Here is an 18,733-nt window from a genome sequence, read left to right as displayed (position 1 = left end):
TGTTTGCAGTGAAAATAGTACAGCAAGCTTTAGTTCAACTTGTATGCTGCATGTTGCCTCATTGAATGGTTAATGATTCTGGTACTGTCTTGTCTAGTACAAATGGAACTGATCACAAAAAATCATTGTCCTGTACTTCTCTTTGTACAAGAAAATATCCTGGAAGCTCTCTTAGACTTTTTAATCTCCCAGAAAGTTGAAATGGTCTCTCTGCGCTTATACCAAGTTTGATTAATGCCTTTTAAAGATGAATGGCAACAATTGAAAATAATATTTTAGATGAGATTTCATCAGTGCCTTACATGAGAGCACTAATGTTTGCCTCTCCTAATTAGATGCATTTTGTGTATGTGTGCAGATTCCTAGGATTGTTGGAATAAGCTACCAATTTGTTTTTTCATTTCTTTAGTGTTTTGATTTTTTTTTTTTTTATACTTCTATCTCCTTTGCAGAGAGATGTCTTTCTGAAGCTTTAAGTTTCTGTTTGTTTGAGTTGTTGAGTTACTGCAGTTCTGTGAATGGAGACCGACTATACATTTTGGTAATTCAGAAAGCACACTGTCTTCATAAAGTTTCTTAGAAATGTCAAATCACACGAGAATTTCTGTAGAACGGAGTAAGCTAATTTCAGCATCTCCTGTCAAAGAGCTTTCCTTTTTTGGTTAAGACACCATTGTATTTTAAATCTGTGGTGCTGCTACTGAAAGCTTTTTCGCATTAAGACTGTCCCCCCCCCCCCCCCCCCCCCGTCTTTAGACATACAGTGTAGCTTGGAGTTGCTCTTTGTGAGGCATTCCCATGCCTGCTTATGCAGCTTCTGCTGCTTGATGCTGAAGCTTTAATTATGCTAGAAAAACTGCTTATGCAGCTGCTCAATAAAGTGGATCAGGGAGCTGATCTTGGTTAAGAATAATCAAACCTTCCTGCTTTTAACCTGGGTCATTTCAATGAGCAGCTTTGCTGAATGGCCTGCAGTCATATTGATGCAAATGAGGATAATATTATGATAGGAATGAAAGGAAAAAAAACAAGGACTGCTTAAGGCTTTCTTTTAGCAGCTTATAAAAGGAAAAAAAAAAAGCCAACAACCAAACCTAACCAAAAAATAACAAACCTACCCCCCCCCCCGAATTCCTTTTAAAAAGAGGGCTCTTAACTTCCCTGCTTGTAAAAGTGTCTATTAGATAAAAAAAAAACAACAAACCAAAACAGAAACAACAACTTAGTCTCTGTGCTGTAGATTTGTATAAACATAGAACCTCCTCCTCCTAAACTCCCCAACAAATGGAACAACTTTGTAGCAGGTTAGATTTTAGCAAATGTCTTTGTAATGTAGACTCAGGATCTTTCCTACTCAATGTTAAATGCATAAACAGTTATTGGAGCTCTACTTGTATCATCTCAAGCACCATATAATTCTGTAACATGGGAGTATTCAGGGTGCTAGGCCTAAGGGGTGACCAGATTGTTGTCTATAACTATGTGATTAGAGATTACAGACAAGGTGAAACTAGAGTCTTCAGAGGTGTCTAGTGTTGGGACAGTGTCTACAAGCTAGATGGGCTTCAGTGATTATTCTGTGATTTTAAGACCTCCAGGATCATTGATGGCAGCAAGAAAATTGTTCTCCCTTGCTTTTTAAGTTAAAAGACTACAGAATGCAACTGAATGTCCTTTTACTGCTGCGTATTTTGTTCATCTACTAAGTTGTTGTCACTGAGGCTACAGTATTATGTCAGAATGATGTTTCACTGTACTGCATATCTAACAGTTTTATTTTTTTTTTGGCCTTCAGCAAATTTGACAGGCCATGCAGAGAAAGTTGGCATTGAAAACTTCGAACTCCTGAAAGTTCTTGGAACAGGGGGTAAGGTGCACTGTTTGTTTAAGTTGAATGTTTGAAGTATTACTCTAAAATATAATTTTGTTTTCTAGCTGAGGTTTTGGTAATTGAAACATTCTTTAGGAAGATATATCACTTTTGTATTGTTTAGCATAATTTTCTTCACTTTTTTCCTCACAAATATTGTTTAAATTGCAGGTAATATGTTCTAGTTTGCAGCCCTTTTTGAATATACACTTTAAAAAAGGAAAATAAGTGGCCTGAGATTTGTGACAGTTTAATACAGTTTGTGAAAAGTCTAATCTTAGTTAAGGCATGGTCTTGGTAATTTCATTAAATTTTAAGACATGGAGAAAAACAATAATGTTAGTATATTATTGAATAAGATGTTTGACTCTTTTAACTGTATGTTTCAGAGTTGGCGATGGCTTGGCTAGTCTTTTTCTATCATATTCAAATCCCAGTAATTTTTAAGATGGAAAATGTTCACAGTTGTACTACAGATTTCAGCACAATGCTGGGGCTTTGTACGATGTTGTAGGATTGCTGACTGTAACTAACAGAAAAGCTTTGTTTCCCCTTTGTTAAAGGGATGCATGCACAGGCCTGTACACAGACCAAAAGTAATGGCTTTTATTTTTCTTTGTGTATTTATGGGTTCTTATAGTCAGTATTAACATCAGATGCAGTGTTGAGTAGATTGGGATAATCACAAAGGTGGACTATCATCAAGGTCTGTAGGAGTTTTAAGTTAGTTTATAATACCAATTTTTGGGTGTTACCAGCCGTTAGCTGGTAGAGAGGCTAAAATATGTAAGCTGCTACATCACTGAAAAGAGCTAAGGGTTTTGATTTTCACATTTAGCTGTCATACAGATTCTTTCTTAAATTCATTAAGCTGTTAAGTCACCTGTGAGTATATTTTTCTGTTTCTGAAGTAATTTTAAAAAACTTGAATTTTAACGCTCTTAGACTCAACCCTTGCTATTGTATTTTAGTAGTTAGGGCTAGAGGTGAGGACGCTTTAATATTCGTAGGTAGAAGCAGCTGTTAAGAAGTGTGACCACTTCTTGTTCTAAGTGGGGCTGCCAAAAATGAAATAAATTTTGTATTTATGTGAGGATTTATTTCTGTTCTGCTGACAGAAACATTGTCTGAATATTTAGTTATATGTGTTTGTGTGTGTGTGTGTGTGTGTGTGTGTGAAAACCAGTCCCATACCTGAACTACTTCTCCTTTTTCCTTACCACTGCTGTTAGTCTGAGATCACTTTGATATTACAGCTATTGCATTCAGAATAGAGCGTAAGTTTTGGTGGTTTCATAAGTGTCGGTCTTCAATTTCAGACTAGTAGTAGCCTGACCTTTTAGTGTCTAGGCACTACCTCTGAAATAGCCCTTTAGCTGTTGTTAGACTGCTGTCTTTCATTTGTTGCTACCTTCCACGCCCTCTCTTCATGAACAGATCAGCCAAATCTCTCTTGGCCTGGGCTACTCATAATCATAGCACATAGCCCCTAAGCTCATAGTGCAAAGCTATCCTATCCACTCAGGTTAATAGGGCAATTTTTGGGTGACCACTTTCAGAAAAGGCTACTGCAGTGGCTTGACAATGGATGTTACCAGTGGATGGTGTATAAGTGAAAAAGCTGAGGAAGCATACCTGTCCGTCCGCATCCTGCTCTAGTAGTCACATTGCTCCAAAAACATCTGTCTTAGTAGACAGTTCTATTTGAAGAATTTACTAGACTATTCCTGCAAACTTCAGGAACCCAAGGACACCTTGGGTATCATGGAATAGCATTTGTAGAAAGAATAGGTTTTTTTTGTTTTTTTCTTTTGTGGTTTTTTTTTTGACAAGGAAATGCTAGTTGCACTTTTTTAATATATAACTTCAAACAGCCTGAGGTTCTTGCTTTGGAAATCTAGACCATCAGAGCAGTCAAGAAGCTTTGTTCAGTCTTAGGAGTATCACAGCTAAGACTAGTGCGCTAGATGGTGTCAAAGGTTATTGATTTCCAATTGCTGGACGGCATTAAATGCAAGTGACCTGGTCAGAATGGAAGTTCTGTTTGCTTTTGAGAAAGTGACCATCTGTGAATTGCCAGTGTTTGCAATAGCATGAAATCACTGAAAACAGAACTAGAATAAGCTTGAAGAGGACCTCTAATTGCCTGGCCGAAGACAGTCGGTTATATCTGCATCATCCCTGGCAACAATTAATTCTTAAAAGACTGCAGTAGTAGTGATTCTGCAGCCTTCCTAGATATTCCTGCTAAGGACTTCTAATTTCCAAGCTTGAAAAGCATTCTGGGGATATCAGTATGTAAAAATCCCCCCTCATTCTTCTAAGAAGTTTGTGAAAGAATGGTATTTCACAATAGAATATAACTGTGTTAAGGCATTTCTTGTTGTTACTGAACAACAGAGAGCTTTTACAAATTGACTCTTCATGCTGTTAGTTTAATAACATACAAACCCCTTTATAAAAACTTAGTTTTTAGGAAGCTCTATAACTACCTGGCCTATGCCAAGAGTTATAGTGCAAGCACTCACTCTGAAGTATAGAAAACCAACTTGCATGTTGTACCTGCTGCATGTGAAAAGTCTGGGGCTATACATTCAATTATTTAGCTATTTTATGGACTCTCTTTTTTTTCTGTGTAATGTACCTTGTTTTCCTCACAACTTCCACAGCAGAGAGATTATTTTTCAAAAACTTCATGAGACTCTAAACACCTGTTTGCATGCAAACTTTGATACGAGGTCCTAAGTGGTTTGTGTCATGAGTTGTGGGGTCCTGTTTAGGCCTGCAACATCTTGCACTCATACTTGAATTGAGGTTGGGAAGTGCATATGACAACTCTGACTTCTCAGTTCTTTGTAGCAGAACATATGTTTACTTGAGGGAATGAGAAGAAGCATGATGAAAACTATAATCACAATAAAGTAAGTCATAAATATTTGGAATAGCAAGCTGTTACTATGGCCTTGTCTTAAATGATACTGTACAAGAGTAAGGCATCATTTAGAACAAGTACTAGTACTGGATGGATGTGGCCATCCAGAAAGTTCTTTATCCACCAAGTGGTCCAACTATCAAATTGATGTGTCTCCAATTTAGAGACAAGGATGTCATGTGGGACAGTGTCGAACACTTTGCACAGATTAATGGAGGCCTACTCAAAACTATTAGTGAAGCCTTACAGAGATTCAAATGACTAGACTCTAGCCGTGGGATTCAGTAACTTAAACATAGGCATCTCCGTCGTGCCATTTTAGCATCTGTTGATGTCCTCTCTGTTCTCCAGTTCCCCTCTGTCTTGTGATTACTGCCTTTATGTACATGTCTTCATGGCCGAGGTCTTCCAGGCTTTCCTATGCGTAGGCCACTGAATCCTACTCTAGGTGTGTATTTTGCAGTGAAGTAGTTCACCCTTTAAGATTAATTATGTAGAATTTCACTCATTGTAATGAGACCTTAGACACATAGTATGCAGTTGACACGGCATTGGGTATTTCACTCTGGAAATCCCTGCCTTGTGTCTACATTCAAAAGCTTTTTCTGTGGTGCATGCAGAGCTGAGGACCAGTATTCCCGTCTCATCTTAAGCTAATGCATTGTTTTGTTTCTGGGTAACAGTGAGCAAAGTAGTATTGACTTTAGCCATAGAACTTTTAGAAATTATGTTTCTAGATGATACAGTTTCTTCTGCTCTTTCTTCTTCATCTTGGTGGACCAGGCCAAATCATAGAATCATAGAATGGTTAGGGTTGGAAAGGACCTTAGGATCATCTAGTTCCAACCCCCCTGCCATGGGTAGGGACACTTCATACTAAATCATATCACCCAAGGCCTCGTCCAACCTGGTCTTGAACACTGCCAGGGATGGAGCATTCACAACCTCCCCGGGCAACCTATTCCAGTGCCTCACCACCCTAACAGGAAAGAATTTCCTCCTTATACCAAATCTAAACTTCCCCTGTTTAAGTTTGAACCCATTACCCCTTGTCCTGTCACTACAGTCTCTAATGAGGAGTCCCTCCCCACCATCGTGGTAGGCCCCCTTCAGATACTGGAAGGCTGCTATGAGGTCTCCACGCAGCCTTCTCTTCTCCAGGCTGAACAGCCCCAACTTCCTCAGCCTGTCTTCATACGGGAGGTGCTCCAGTCCCCTGATCATCCTCATGGCCCTTCTCTGGACTTGTTCCAACAGTTCCATGTCCTTTTTATGTTGAGGACACCAGAACTGCACACAATACTCCAGGTGAGGTCTCACGAGAGCAGAGTAGAGGGGCAGGATCACCTCCTTCGACCTGTTGGTCACGCTCCTTTTGATGCAGCCCAGGATATGGTTGGCTTTCTGGGCTGCAAGCACACACTGCCTGCTCATGTTCATTTTCTCACAAGCGTGTCAAGGTCCCTCTGGATGACATTCCTTCCCTCCAGCGTATCAACGAAACCACACAGCTTGGTGTCATCGGCAAACTTGCTGAGGGCACACTCGATTCCACTGTCCATGTCAGCGATGAAGATGTTAAACAAGACCGGTCCCAACACCGATCCCTGAGGGGCACCACTTGTTACTGGTCTCCAGCTGGACATTGAGCCATTGACCACAACTCTTTGCGTGTGGCCATCCAGCCAGTTCTTTATCCACCGAGTGGTCCATCCATCAAATTGATGTCTCTCCCATTAAGAGACAAGGGTGTCGTGTGGGACAGTGTCAAATGCTTTACACAAGTCCAGGTAGATGACATCAACTGCTCTACCCCTGTCCATCAGTTCTGTAGCCCCATCATAGAAGGCCACCAAATTGGTCAGGCAAGATTTCCCCTTAGTGAAGCCATGCTGGCTGTCACCAAGCACCTTGTTGTTTTTCATGTGCCTTAGCCAGGAGAATCTGCTCTTAGATTTTGCCAGGCACAGAGGTGAGATTGACTGGTCTGTAATTCCCTGGGTCATCCATTTTCCCCTTCATGAAAATGGGGGTTATATTTCCCTTTTTCCAGTCATCGGGAACTTCACCTGACTGCCATGATTTTTCAAATATGATGGACAGTGGCTTAGCAACTTTATTCGCCAGCTAAACTGAATTTCATAGCGTACGCATTTCTCTTTTGACCTGAGTCTCACAGGAAAAGACAAGGAAGCAAAAAATCTAAGTTAGTAGCCTTTTAATCTGATTTGGATCCTTTTATGTTGCATAAAGAGCTAATAATGTATTAAAATTCCCCATTGAAGCAATCAGTAACGCTTTACGTCGGTAAAGCAAAATATGTGACAGTATGCTACTGTTACTAAAGCTATCAATAATGTACTTGTTGCTCTTGGAGTGAGTTACTGCTTACTTGACATCTTTGACTTGCACATGTTCTACTCAGTATATGCTTTCTGAAATTCTAGTCTCGTTTTCATTTAAGTCACTTTCTCCTGCTGTTACTGTATAGCCTGCCAATTTGGAATTTTCAGATTTCCTGTCCACTGAATCCATGTTTCCCTCCAATCTGGTCAAAGCTTTTTTTTTTTTTTTTTTTCCTGTGACATGGAAAACTAGTGTCTATTCTGTAGAATAAGGATTCTTGCAGCAAAGTAATCTAGTTGCTTCCCAAAGTCATGAAGGGAACAAGAGAAGGTGGCTGTTTTGGTTTATGCATGCCTGCTTGGCTTATTAGCTTTATTGTTTGGAAATGTGTTTTTAAAATAAAAGTTGTGAATGTAGAGTGCATTCTGGGTCATGCGTTTTTCTACATATAGATTTTTCTTTTTCTACTCAACTGTTGCTTCATCTGATTTTAATAAATGCTGCTTTTTCTACTCAACTGTTGATTCGTCTGATTTTAATAAATGCTGCTTTTGTTCAGTCTTTCAGCTGTGCTTAAGAAGAGCTAATACAAGTGGTTCTGGAGCATGTGCTCTAATAAGCTGGTCTACTTCTTGAACCCCAGTCCACTGGTAAAGATAAAAAATTAGAAACAAGAACAATATCTTTTACATAATCTTTTGGGATTAAGCAGTTATATATGAAGGATATTCTTGTGTATGTGGAAGATACGTAGAATCTGAAGGATATATTCATAAGAAGGGAAGAAAATTGGTAGGATGAATGTCAGATTTAAATAATCAGCTCAAAATCTTGTTATACAAGAAGGTATAATGAAGTTCCATCTGAGAGGTCAGAAAGTATTCTCTTTTTTTTGGGCTTTTGTTTTGGTTTGGGTTTTTTTATAGAATCATGGAATAGTTAGGGTTGGAAAGGACCTTAAAATCATCAAGTTCCAACCCCCCTGCCATGGGCAGGGACACCTCACACTAAACCATGTCACCCAAGGCTTTGTCCAACCTGTCCTTGAAGCCAGTGACTGTGAAATTATGTTGTTCCTTTCAAAGCATCTCAAAGAAAATGGAAAATATTCCATCATAAAAGGAAAAGGAAGAAGTGAGGTTACTGTGATCAGGAAAGTGAGCCAACATTAGGGAGTGTCTAAAAATAATTATTTGATCTTTGTTAAGGTTTTTGCTTGACTTTTTTTGTTTTTAGCTGCTAGAGCTATCTGCCTTTCTGACTTTGCCACATCCCAAATTTCAATTCCTATGGACAAATATATGCACAATGAGTTCTGCATCTACATTTTTTTGAAGATTAAATCTAAAGACTAACAATAAAAGGTGAAAATAGGTCATTAGGCATATATCTTGATAGAATTCAGTGAAATTTATTCAAATCTTTAAATATTTCATATCTGAGCCATTTCTTTGTTGTCTCATGATTACTCTTTTTTACTGTCAGTGTAAGTAATCTAAGAAAGGGATGTAGCTTATGGTAACACTTGAAAACATTGCTTTAAAACTGTCTGTATGCAAATGTCAAGTTTTGATGTATTTAGAAGTCTGCATAACCCATCCTTGTGTGAAATAAACAATGAGAATTGCTTGACTTTTTTTCTGCAAGAATTAACTGGCATGATGCAGTGGCTTAATGTGCTTGCATTTATACAGAAAGGATAAAGCAGCAAATAATACTTTTTATTTTTAATTCATTGTCTTTCAGCAAGTGTGTACTTTAGAATATTATAATGACTTGCTGAATTGCTACTTATTATGGTGTGTACTGCCATGTGTATTCATGAAAAAGGCAGAAGCGAAAGTTTTAACCTACAATTATATTTTTCTGCCTTACAAATTTAAGTGGAATTTTGGTAAAAATAGCTGGTATGTAATCTTTTATTCATCTTACTGACCCAATATCTATATCAGTCTGCAACTAATAATTTCTTTTTCTCAAACATTTAATTTTATATTAATTACCTTAATAAACTGCAAGGTCAGTCTAACATAGTTTGTGTGTGTGTATAATACATATTATATAAATAATACAGAAGACTATAGACTTCTAGTTCTTTCATCATTTAAAGTATTAATGAATTTTGGGGGTGAATATTTGCGGACTTCTGTATGTTTCTTTATGGGGGATATAATGCTGTCTAAATATTTCTGCCTTTGAGGTGCTTGAGATGTGCATGAGATTTTACGAGAATGAACACTGAAATGTGGCTTCTTCAGGAAAGCCTTCTTAATTTCTCAAATAAGATTATCAGGCAAGGGTGTTCTTGCAGTTAGCCTATGTACCTTCTTGCTGCCACTCAAATGAATTGCTTTTGCAGTGTTGTCTTTTAAGTAGATTTTCTGTGGTGTTATCAGAGATACATTCCTGGTGTTGAATGTATCGTGAGTCATTTGATTAAAATAGTGCTACTTTAGATTTATTCTCATCAAAACTGCTGAGAATCATCGTCATTCTGTCAGTCCTTTTCAGATAGCTGAAGAAACAAGTTGTACCATGGTAAAGTTCTATGTTGCAAATTCTTTTATGATAACGCTAGTATAGTTTCTAGAGTTTCCCTTACAGCTATTACACTTGGCAGGTAATTTTCTCCTATGCTGTATGTAAAGCTCTAGTAGGTGCTATTGATATACTGCTGGCGTTTTGCCATTTAAGATGCCAGATGTTTTTATTAAGTATGATTAAAGATACAGAGGGCCTACAAGGATGCCAGAGAGTGACTCTTCATCATGGACTGCATCTGTAGAACAAGAAGCAATGGGTTTAAAATTAAACAGAGGAAGTTCAGGTTAGATATAAGGAAGTTCTTTGCTGTAACGGTGATGAGGCACTGAACAGGTTGCCCGAAGAAGTGAATGCTCCATCCCTGGCAGTGCTCAAGGCCAAGTTGGACAGAGCCTTGGGTGACATGGTTTAGTGTGAGGTGTCCCTGCCCATGGCAGGGGGGTTGGAACTTGATGATCTTAAGGTCCTTTACAACACTCACCATTCTGTGATTCTGTGATACAGGTAGACAAGTGTGTAAGATCTAGGGGCTTTTGTTGTTTTAATTTAGTTTAATGCAATGATTTTCTGGATCCAGCATTCCTGATAAAACTGTTTCCTGGGAATCCAAGGAAACTTCTGTTTAATGCGCTTTAATGAACTTTTCAGAGAGACACAAGGAAGTTCAGCTGAACATTAGTGAAAACTAGGACTGCTCCCATAAACAGTTCAGAAATGCAAGCTAAGGCCATTCTCCATGCTGTTTTTGTTGCATGGTGGTAGAATGCAGAAGCATTATGTACATTTTTTTGAGAAGTAACTCCTTAAAAAAGCAGTTTTTATTTAATACCAGTGCTTTCAGTAATAGGGGTCTGGTTTTCAGATGCTAAAAATAATTTAACATCCAATATTTAAAAAATAGGTGAATAACATTAAAAATGTGTATATGCATAACAGTATTACTGTGGTCACAGTACTATGGTCTGTACAACCTTGATTCAGATCACTTGTGTCTGTACATTGTGACAGGATATATATATAGCCCATGCCTATTTTACTAAAGTAAAAAAGCTTTTTACATCTATGTGGCTATCCATTTCTTGATGACCAGCTGGTGAGCACTGGATCTGACTTAGGTACACTTGAGATGTCCTAACTACGGTTAAAGTTGGGGAATGTGATACAATACTGAACATCTTGAAAAAGATTGCCCTGGGTATCTCCCATTTGCCTCCCAAAGTAGACAGATATGTTTACACTAACCTGTCCTGACACTGTTTGCCATTCTTGAGAGGTTTGTTGTGAAAAATTTTTTGCAAGCTCGTATTGAGAATAACGAGTTCTGTAAAGAAGGCAAGCATGATTCCTTAGGGGGTGATGAGTCAGGTAAAGAACTTAAAAAGAGTTTTTTATTATATGAGCAATATCACTTTTGTATATTGAATGAAGCAGAACTCTGTTGTAAGAAGAAAGTACATGTAATTTGATAATTTGTAACTCTATTACCTGCCTGGAAAAAAAATGGAAAGTATCTGGAGTTCCACCCAGTTCTTACTGGAAGCAGTGTATGCCATAGCATTTTTAAAGACCAACTAAATTTGTGTGTCTCATGTCAGGACAGTATACCTTATCTGGTGTATTTACAATTTTGAAAAGAGTGAGCATTGTCTTTGAGAAAGTAATTGAAGATAATTATAGGGATTGAACAAAACACTCGGCTGGTTGGTTTTTGTCTCTCATGATGGCTTAAGGAGATCCTTCAAAATGTGGAGAGGCATACAACGGTGTTTTCCGTAGTGAACTTGTAGCATCCTGTTTGGGGTCTGCCTGAGCCAGAGATTCTCATTTGTGTTTAGCAGTTCTTGGTGTACTTTCCTCTCCCTCAAAGATTTGTATAATCATTTTGAACTCATCTAGGTTTCTGACATCAGCAGCATAATGGAAGAGTTGTTCCACAGCTTAACCACTATTTATTTGTGTGTTTTGGGCATTTCTTAATCTTGATACCCGGTGATTTAGTTTAGGTATTTTATTTCTGGAAATAATGAAAAATTGTTCTTCACTTACCTTCATACCATTTTTGATTTTTAACTGTTTAGCATATTCTTAAATACTCTTTATTTTCCAGGCTAAATAAAAAGTCTTAAGCGTGCTTAGTTCCCTTCATAATTAGAAGAATTCTTTTATCTTTTCTGTATTTTTTTAAAGTTCTTCTATACTTTTTTTTATGACTGGGGGCAGGGCAGAGCTAGGGAAAGAAAAGAGACCAAAAAGGTGTGCATCATTCAAGATATGAGCACACAAAAGTTTCATACCAGAGCATAAGGGATTTCTAGTTTTGTGTTGAAGGTTTGGAAGTCAGTACGTTTTGTATCATTTTTCCCCTTCAGTACTTCTCTGAAGTTTTAATATTCTCTTTGCTTTTTTGGATTACCACTGGTGTTTTCTCATAGGGTAAAGTCTATTTATATGGTAGTTACCTATTTGGTAACTCTATTTTCTTCTTATTATTTTTTCTCAGTTATAACTCTATGCACAATTAATTATTATTTATGTATTATATATATTTATTATTTATATATTTATATTATATATAAAATTAATATATTAATTACATTCCTATTTGGAATTTTATCTGCCATTTTATTTTTCAGCTTCTCAATATTTTGGTACTGTGGTACAGTTTTCAGCAGTCAGCTTTGTTTTCTGTTGCAGTGGATGAATAACTAAACCAAGAAAATCAGCTTCCTCACTATTCATATATGTCTGAATCATTCTTGTTGTGACCTCCTTTCACCAAAAAAAAACTGTTTGTTTTTGTTTTTTTTTAACCTTTTGTGGTTTTTTTTGCTAATATAGCTCTTCATAAGAGGACCCTCTTCTTTGCAACCATGACTATTTAGTGTTTTTTAAGACCCTTTGGTAAGGGAACTTAAGTATCTTGGAAATCTAAATAAGTCAACCGTATCATTGTTCCTGCCTCCTGATTCCTTTGAATGATTATTAATAGAAATAATCATTATCATATACAAAAGTAACATTTTTTTCATGTAGTATCCTGTTTGTGTATCTACTAATTCTAGCCTTTATTGTTTGTACAGGTTTCCCTAGCTGAGGTATCAAATCTACTTGTGTACAATTCCCAGGAGCCCTGTTTTATAAAGAAACCCCAACCAAACAGTCCGTATTTGTCATTTAGTACTCCAGTATGGAGAGTATTTTTAGCCAAATTGAACATGTAGATTCAATAATTGAAAACTCTGGGAAGACTACCTTGTCGTTCTGGTGACTATTCTTTTTACTGCTTCTGTTTAGAAAACTTTCTTTTTGAGATATCTTCTCTAGGATATACTCATTTAAGTTCAGTATCTGAGCCTCAGAAAATTCCTGTGTACTAAATACATTGGCTTTTCTGTGAGTTTTTTGAACTTCAGTGCTGTAAAGCCAGTAATGAAAGAATGTAAATTGTGCACATATGAACAGACTGTTTTGAGGACAAAAAAAATAGCATCTCTCTTAACTCTACATTTTTCTTAAATTCTATGTATGGGAGTTTTAGGTTACTACAAAGGAAGCTTTTTAGATGTTTTTTCAATCCTGAAACACTGATTGTTTTTTTCCTGCTCTTGCTGTGTTCAGTTACTAAGCTTATTTGGTTGAAGTTTTGCTCAGAAAATGCCAGTCTGAAACAAAAGTGTTCTGAAAGATTTTAGCCTGAATGGGTACTGTGAGTAACGCTTAACAGTGAGTAATTGAAAATAATAGTTATATCAACCAGACCTGTGGTATGAGGAGGTGACTGTTTTTGTTTGTTTTGTTTTGTTTCTGTCTCCCTACATTTTCTTTAAGCCTATGGAAAAGTGTTCCTAGTAAGGAAAGTAAGTGGCCATGATGCTGGAAAGCTGTATGCCATGAAAGTACTGAAGAAAGCAACAATAGTTCAAAAAGCCAAAACAACTGAACACACAAGGACAGAACGACAAGTGTTGGAGCACATTAGGCAATCACCATTTCTGGTCACTTTACATTATGCCTTCCAGACAGATACAAAGCTTCATCTCATTTTAGGTGAGTAGTTTTCAGGATTTAAGTCTTATGTTAATTGAAAAAATCCCAAAACAAACAAAAAAAACCAACAACAACCAAACCCTGCTCTTTTAACTCCTTAATATTTTGTGGTGTTTTTTTCTTGTGGTCTTAAGTACCGTGTGTTTGGAGATTGCATGCGAGACTATAGGAAGTAAAATACTGTTAATCTGCAACAGTGTCTGTGTTTGTGGTTTTCCTGTTTGAAATTCAATGTGCTACTTTGACTTAGGGTGGGTGGAAGTATATGTGACTTATATGCATCAAAAATAAATGTATAGGACAATAAGGACTTGAACCAGAAAAATGTTTTCTTGAACTTGACTAGCAGAAGAAATTTTTATTTGTACTTTCTAAACCATTATTATATGCCGCCTAAGTCACAAACTGCTACTGTGAATGCTCTTAATCTGTATGAGTATGGGCATTAAAATGAGTTACTTTATATTTTCTGCATGTTGCTTTTGTGTATGTGGCACAGAGGTTATTAGTAAGGTGGGATGACCAAACGTGACTTTGTTACTAGGATTAGCTGGTGGGAAAAAAAGTAAGGAGTATTTAAGCAGCAGAAAGCCTTCAAACATACTGCATGTTTCACTCTAAACCCATGTTGTATATTGTCCTTACTGTGATCAGTGTTTTCGAAATGTTGTCATCTGTCTGAGAGGACAGGGCTATTTTATCACTATGCTAATCAGTAGTATGCCATTTTAACACTGAAATGCTGCATTCTTAAAGACTGTGTGAGGCAGTTCTTCCGAACAAACATGGGCAATGCCAGTTAGAGATGACTGTGCTTTTTTGTGGTCAAATTCCTTACAACGCTGTAATCTACATCTTGTTGGTATGGCTCCCTGCTGTAAAATGCTGGTGAAAATACTTGTATTGTGGGTCAGTTTGTTTTATGCATTGTGATACTTCATTTTGGCAAGTTCTACTAGTAACTTTTGTAAACCTGCATTTACAGGAGATGTTGGATAATGAACTATTGGATGGCAAGCCTTATTAGAACATTCTTTATTCTGTTTCTATCCTTACTATTTGCTTTCCATTTTGATGTGAAGAACCACATCAGTTTCAAGGCTGGCAAAAGACTTATCAGGAATTTTGCTAGGGTTTTCAACTAACATATAATTTCCATATGTGCATATGTTGCTATTCCCTACCACTATCCTTTTTTAGGACAGTAATGTTTTGGGGAAAGAGGCTGAGATTAGAGAGTTATATTCCTTTTGCTTTATTCCCCAGTTACGTTTCTTTTGAAGAGTCCTATCTTTTTCAGGAAGATGAAGGATTTTTCCTGATCATGAGGAACTTTTTTTCCAGCTCCTGGAGTAAGAGTATTAAAATCAACTCTTAACCTTACTGGTTCAGGAAGCATTTGCTGCCAAACCTTTTTTTTTTTTTTTTTTTTTTTTTTTTTTTATGAAACATTTTGATCTTTGAGTATTGAGATACTGCATGTTTTGATTTTTGGATGTTAAGAGGCAATCCAAAATCACACATTTATATGCTGAAAGTACAGCTTATTCATAAGGCTTGGTACTACCCTAAAATTAGAAATACTTTTACCTTTCAGATCAGCAACAAATTTTGTGTTTGGTATGCATATGTATTTGTAAGAAAATTACAAGCAGTTTGAAAAGGCCACTTACTTACAGTATTTGGAACTGGAAAGTGAATAATCAAGTTAATGCTTGGATGCAGAATACATTTTTGGAGTGAAAAATTTGAAGAAGTGAATGGTCCCTTAATTGAAGTACAAGTTTTGCACTTCCTTTTAGCTTGTAACTTCAATTTATTAAACCTTTATTAGGTGGCTGATTTAGACATTAAATTAATAAAATTTTATTAATGTTACATAAATCTATGCCACTGTCTGTCAATTCTTAGGAAGGTGTTCTATACACATACCTTAGCTTCATTTGCTGCAGTGAGGTAATACAGGTGTCTGAGAAGCTCAAGCTTAAATAGAGTATTCACTAGATTCGTTTGCGATTCTCAACTCTCATTTTCAGTAAGGATTCTTACAAATTCCTCTGAGTAGGACATCAAAGAAATCTGTAAGCTGTTGTCTTTGGCTGGAAAATGCTAAAGACACAAAAAGTTAGAAGTACATTGATAGCTTTGTTGCTAACCTTCAATACAAATGAAAAAAAAAATCTTCATTATTAAAGTTAGGGTTAGGAATTTTGGAAAAAAAGAAGAAAAACAAAATGAGAATGTGAACATGTGTTATAGATATTGTAGTACAATTCTTTAAATCCAGATATTTTTGGTTAGAAAGCAGTTTAGATACCATTAAAATATATTAAAAAAAGCACCAAACCAAACCAGTCCTCACACAAAATGGATGTAGTTACCTAAAAATATATACACAGTTATACAGAAATTTAGGTGACAAGGATAATTAGAAGGCCAGAAGAACTGCTTACATGAAGGGCAAGTTAAAAGCTTACATTATATTCTCATAAGAGTCAAAGAGTAGGAAGCCCAGTAGTTCTGAAGAGCATTGCATAGCAGATAGTGCAGGTTGGGTATACACCCACCATGACACAATGTTAAGGTGTTTAAAGTAAGAAATTCAGATCTGTTGTATCATTAGAGGTGTTTTGGTTTGTTTTTTTTTTTTTTTTTTGCTTTCACACAAAGACTGCATGAACCCATTCTCAGAATATCAGTTGAGGCCAGAAAGGTGCTTTTATCCCCTTCCTTTTAGCAAAAAACGTGAATAATTAGGGTGGTATTAAAAATTTCTTTTAGTCACTTTTTGTAACAGTGAAAATCTCGCCTACATAACATGGCCTAAAGCTACTTTCTCTTTGTCCCTGGCCTTCATACCTTCCCTGACAGAAAAAAAACCAGTTGTTTGTTGCAAGTTTATTATATCTCATTATATAAATCTCTGTAAATAATTTCTTCGATTTAGTGTTGGAATTTGTTTTTCAGAGGCTTCTGAATTTTTGGGGAAACCAGTCTTTGCCTTTGTTTTTGTAGCTGAGCTTGGTGTATGAGCAACATGTCATTTGAGTTTCAAGAGGTTTTAAAATTGGAGCCTCAGTGCAATATTTAATACAATTCTTTGTTCTGTCAGTTTCCATAGCTGTATGAATTTTGTCTGGATCAAGTGCAGACATGCTGTTGCATTTCTGCCAAATTCCCCGAATGCAGGGTTTGGAAACGATTCCATTTTTTAGGTTGACTTTAAGCTATGATTGAAAGAACAGCGTTGTATCTATGTGAGCACCACTTCTCTACAGCCAGTTCTCTACAAAGCTTGTCACATGAGGTTAAACTACTGATACTTAAACAAAAATTAATAAAACAATCTGACCTGTCAGCTGGAGTTTATATTGAAGTAACTGGTAGTTAGGGGTTTTGGGTTTTTTTTTCCCTTGTGTCAGTGGTGCATTTGATTTAGCACCAAGAGTTTGAAGGCAGGCTGTTTCACTGGGCTGTGGTTAGTGTTATAACCTGAACAGAATTAGGCTTGTTCTGCCACTCCTGTGGCAGTTTGGCTCATATCTGTCACAGTCGTTAGAGCAGTGCCAGGAAGTTCAATTCTTGATTTGTACCAAGTTAGCAGTACTGACTAGAAATATTTTTTTATTTTATTTATTTATGTTTTCTTCATGGTTAGAATGCGGAGTTGTGTGTTTTGCTTTTTTTATTAAGAAGGAAGCAATTGTAAAATATGGGTTATTTATACTTTATTGTATTTTCTTTTTCAAATGTGTGCTGATCTAGATAAATTACCTTTTTCACATTCTTTTATTCCACTAATACCCCTTCCCAAACAGAGACTCGGAGTGCTGAAAAGAGAAAAGAGATCAGAATGTCTATAATTTATGTATTTATGCTTTCTCCTTCCAGGTGTTTACTTACTTATAACAATATTGGACCTTTTCCATGGATTTATGTATTATACCAGTGAATCTTTAGAAACCATACTGAAGGAAATGTTAAGTCAGATGTGGAACACATTCCTTGCTCTGTATATGTAGACTCTAAATACAATATGGGGGATTTGGGATAGCAAATTAATGGCTTTAATGTACAATGCTAGCATAAACAGCTGTACATACAAAATATATTTGTGTTGCAGTGGAACTTTGTTGTAAAAATTACTTTATTTCCCCACCACCACCACCTTGACTGTGGTCAAAACCCTTGTGTCATAGCCTGCGGAGAATCGAAGTGTGGTTTCCATGAGGGAATATATGTAGAAATAATCTTCTCCAGTAAGTTTTGCTATCAAAGTTCACCTTACAAAGGGTGAAACTTGTAATTGCCCATTATTTCACCTAATACCTGTTTTCTGAATTGCCTTTACGTCAGTCTGCCTTGTTGCTCCAAAATAAGAGTGTACAAAGTATTCTGTTTGTAGCTATCATTTGTACTCCTTTTTTTTTTTTTAATATTCCTGAATAACTGAAAGTCCAATTTTGGAGAAAATACTCATCTTTCTAATTCATGGATAGTTGAGGTTTATTTTATAGTTTTGCTGTCTGTTAAAACATTGGTTGTGTTCTTCCTTTAGTCCTCTAAGAAGAAAATTGAGTATTGTACAGCATGGTGAATTACTGAATTACAATGAAATAACAGCATCTGATCCCAGAACATGTTATTTAATAGCTTATGAAGTACCTATCAATATTCCAGTAAGAAAATTAAGTTGTCAGAAAGTGAAATTAAAAGGTTCTTTGTTCTACTTTTTAGACTATATAAATGGAGGAGAATTGTTTACTCACCTTTCACAGAGAGAGAGATTCTCAGAAAATGAGGTGCAAATTTACATTGGGGAAATTGTTTTGGCACTTGAGCATCTCCACAAGGTAAAGTAACTTTGTCCTGATTTTGTGGGATTACAACTGTATTCTTTTTACATTATATAAAGTTAGTAAGAAGAACTATTTTTTTAAAGTTGTTTTAAACTCAAAGTAACTTTATGTAGCAACTGAACATTAGTTGTATAA

The 18,733-nt window shown here is 36.5% G+C and overlaps 2 protein-coding genes across 6 annotated transcripts in view; one reads left to right on the top strand and one right to left on the bottom strand.

Annotated features, from left to right (window-relative positions):
- Positions 1–18,733, bottom strand: part of DGLUCY (D-glutamate cyclase) — a 189,103-nt gene that overhangs the window by 67,532 nt on the left and 102,838 nt on the right. The gene's annotated exons all lie outside the window — the stretch shown is intronic.
- The window catches only part of RPS6KA5 (ribosomal protein S6 kinase A5), an 88,673-nt gene that overhangs the window by 10,612 nt on the left and 59,328 nt on the right, over positions 1–18,733 (top strand). For 2 of the 5 annotated variants that reach the window (XM_061463801.1, XM_061463802.1), the window contains exons 3-5: positions 1,796–1,867; positions 13,521–13,739; positions 18,477–18,592. In XM_061463801.1, the coding sequence (XP_061319785.1) occupies positions 1,796–1,867; positions 13,521–13,739; positions 18,477–18,592 (407 nt within the window). Of the gene's footprint in view, positions 1–436; positions 542–1,795; positions 1,868–13,520; positions 13,740–17,557; positions 17,631–18,476; positions 18,593–18,733 lie in introns of those variants that run through there. The other 3 variants (XM_061463804.1, XM_061463805.1, XM_061463803.1) reach the window with 3 other exon arrangements.

This window comes from Pezoporus flaviventris, unplaced genomic scaffold (genome assembly GCF_033815535.1).
Source record: "Pezoporus flaviventris isolate CSIRO_AGI_PZ_B2104156 unplaced genomic scaffold, CSIRO_AGI_Pfla_v1 ptg000036l, whole genome shotgun sequence".
NCBI classification, from domain to species: Eukaryota; Metazoa; Chordata; class Aves; order Psittaciformes; family Psittacidae; genus Pezoporus; species Pezoporus flaviventris.
This window is presented reverse-complemented; position numbering and strand designations above follow the sequence as displayed.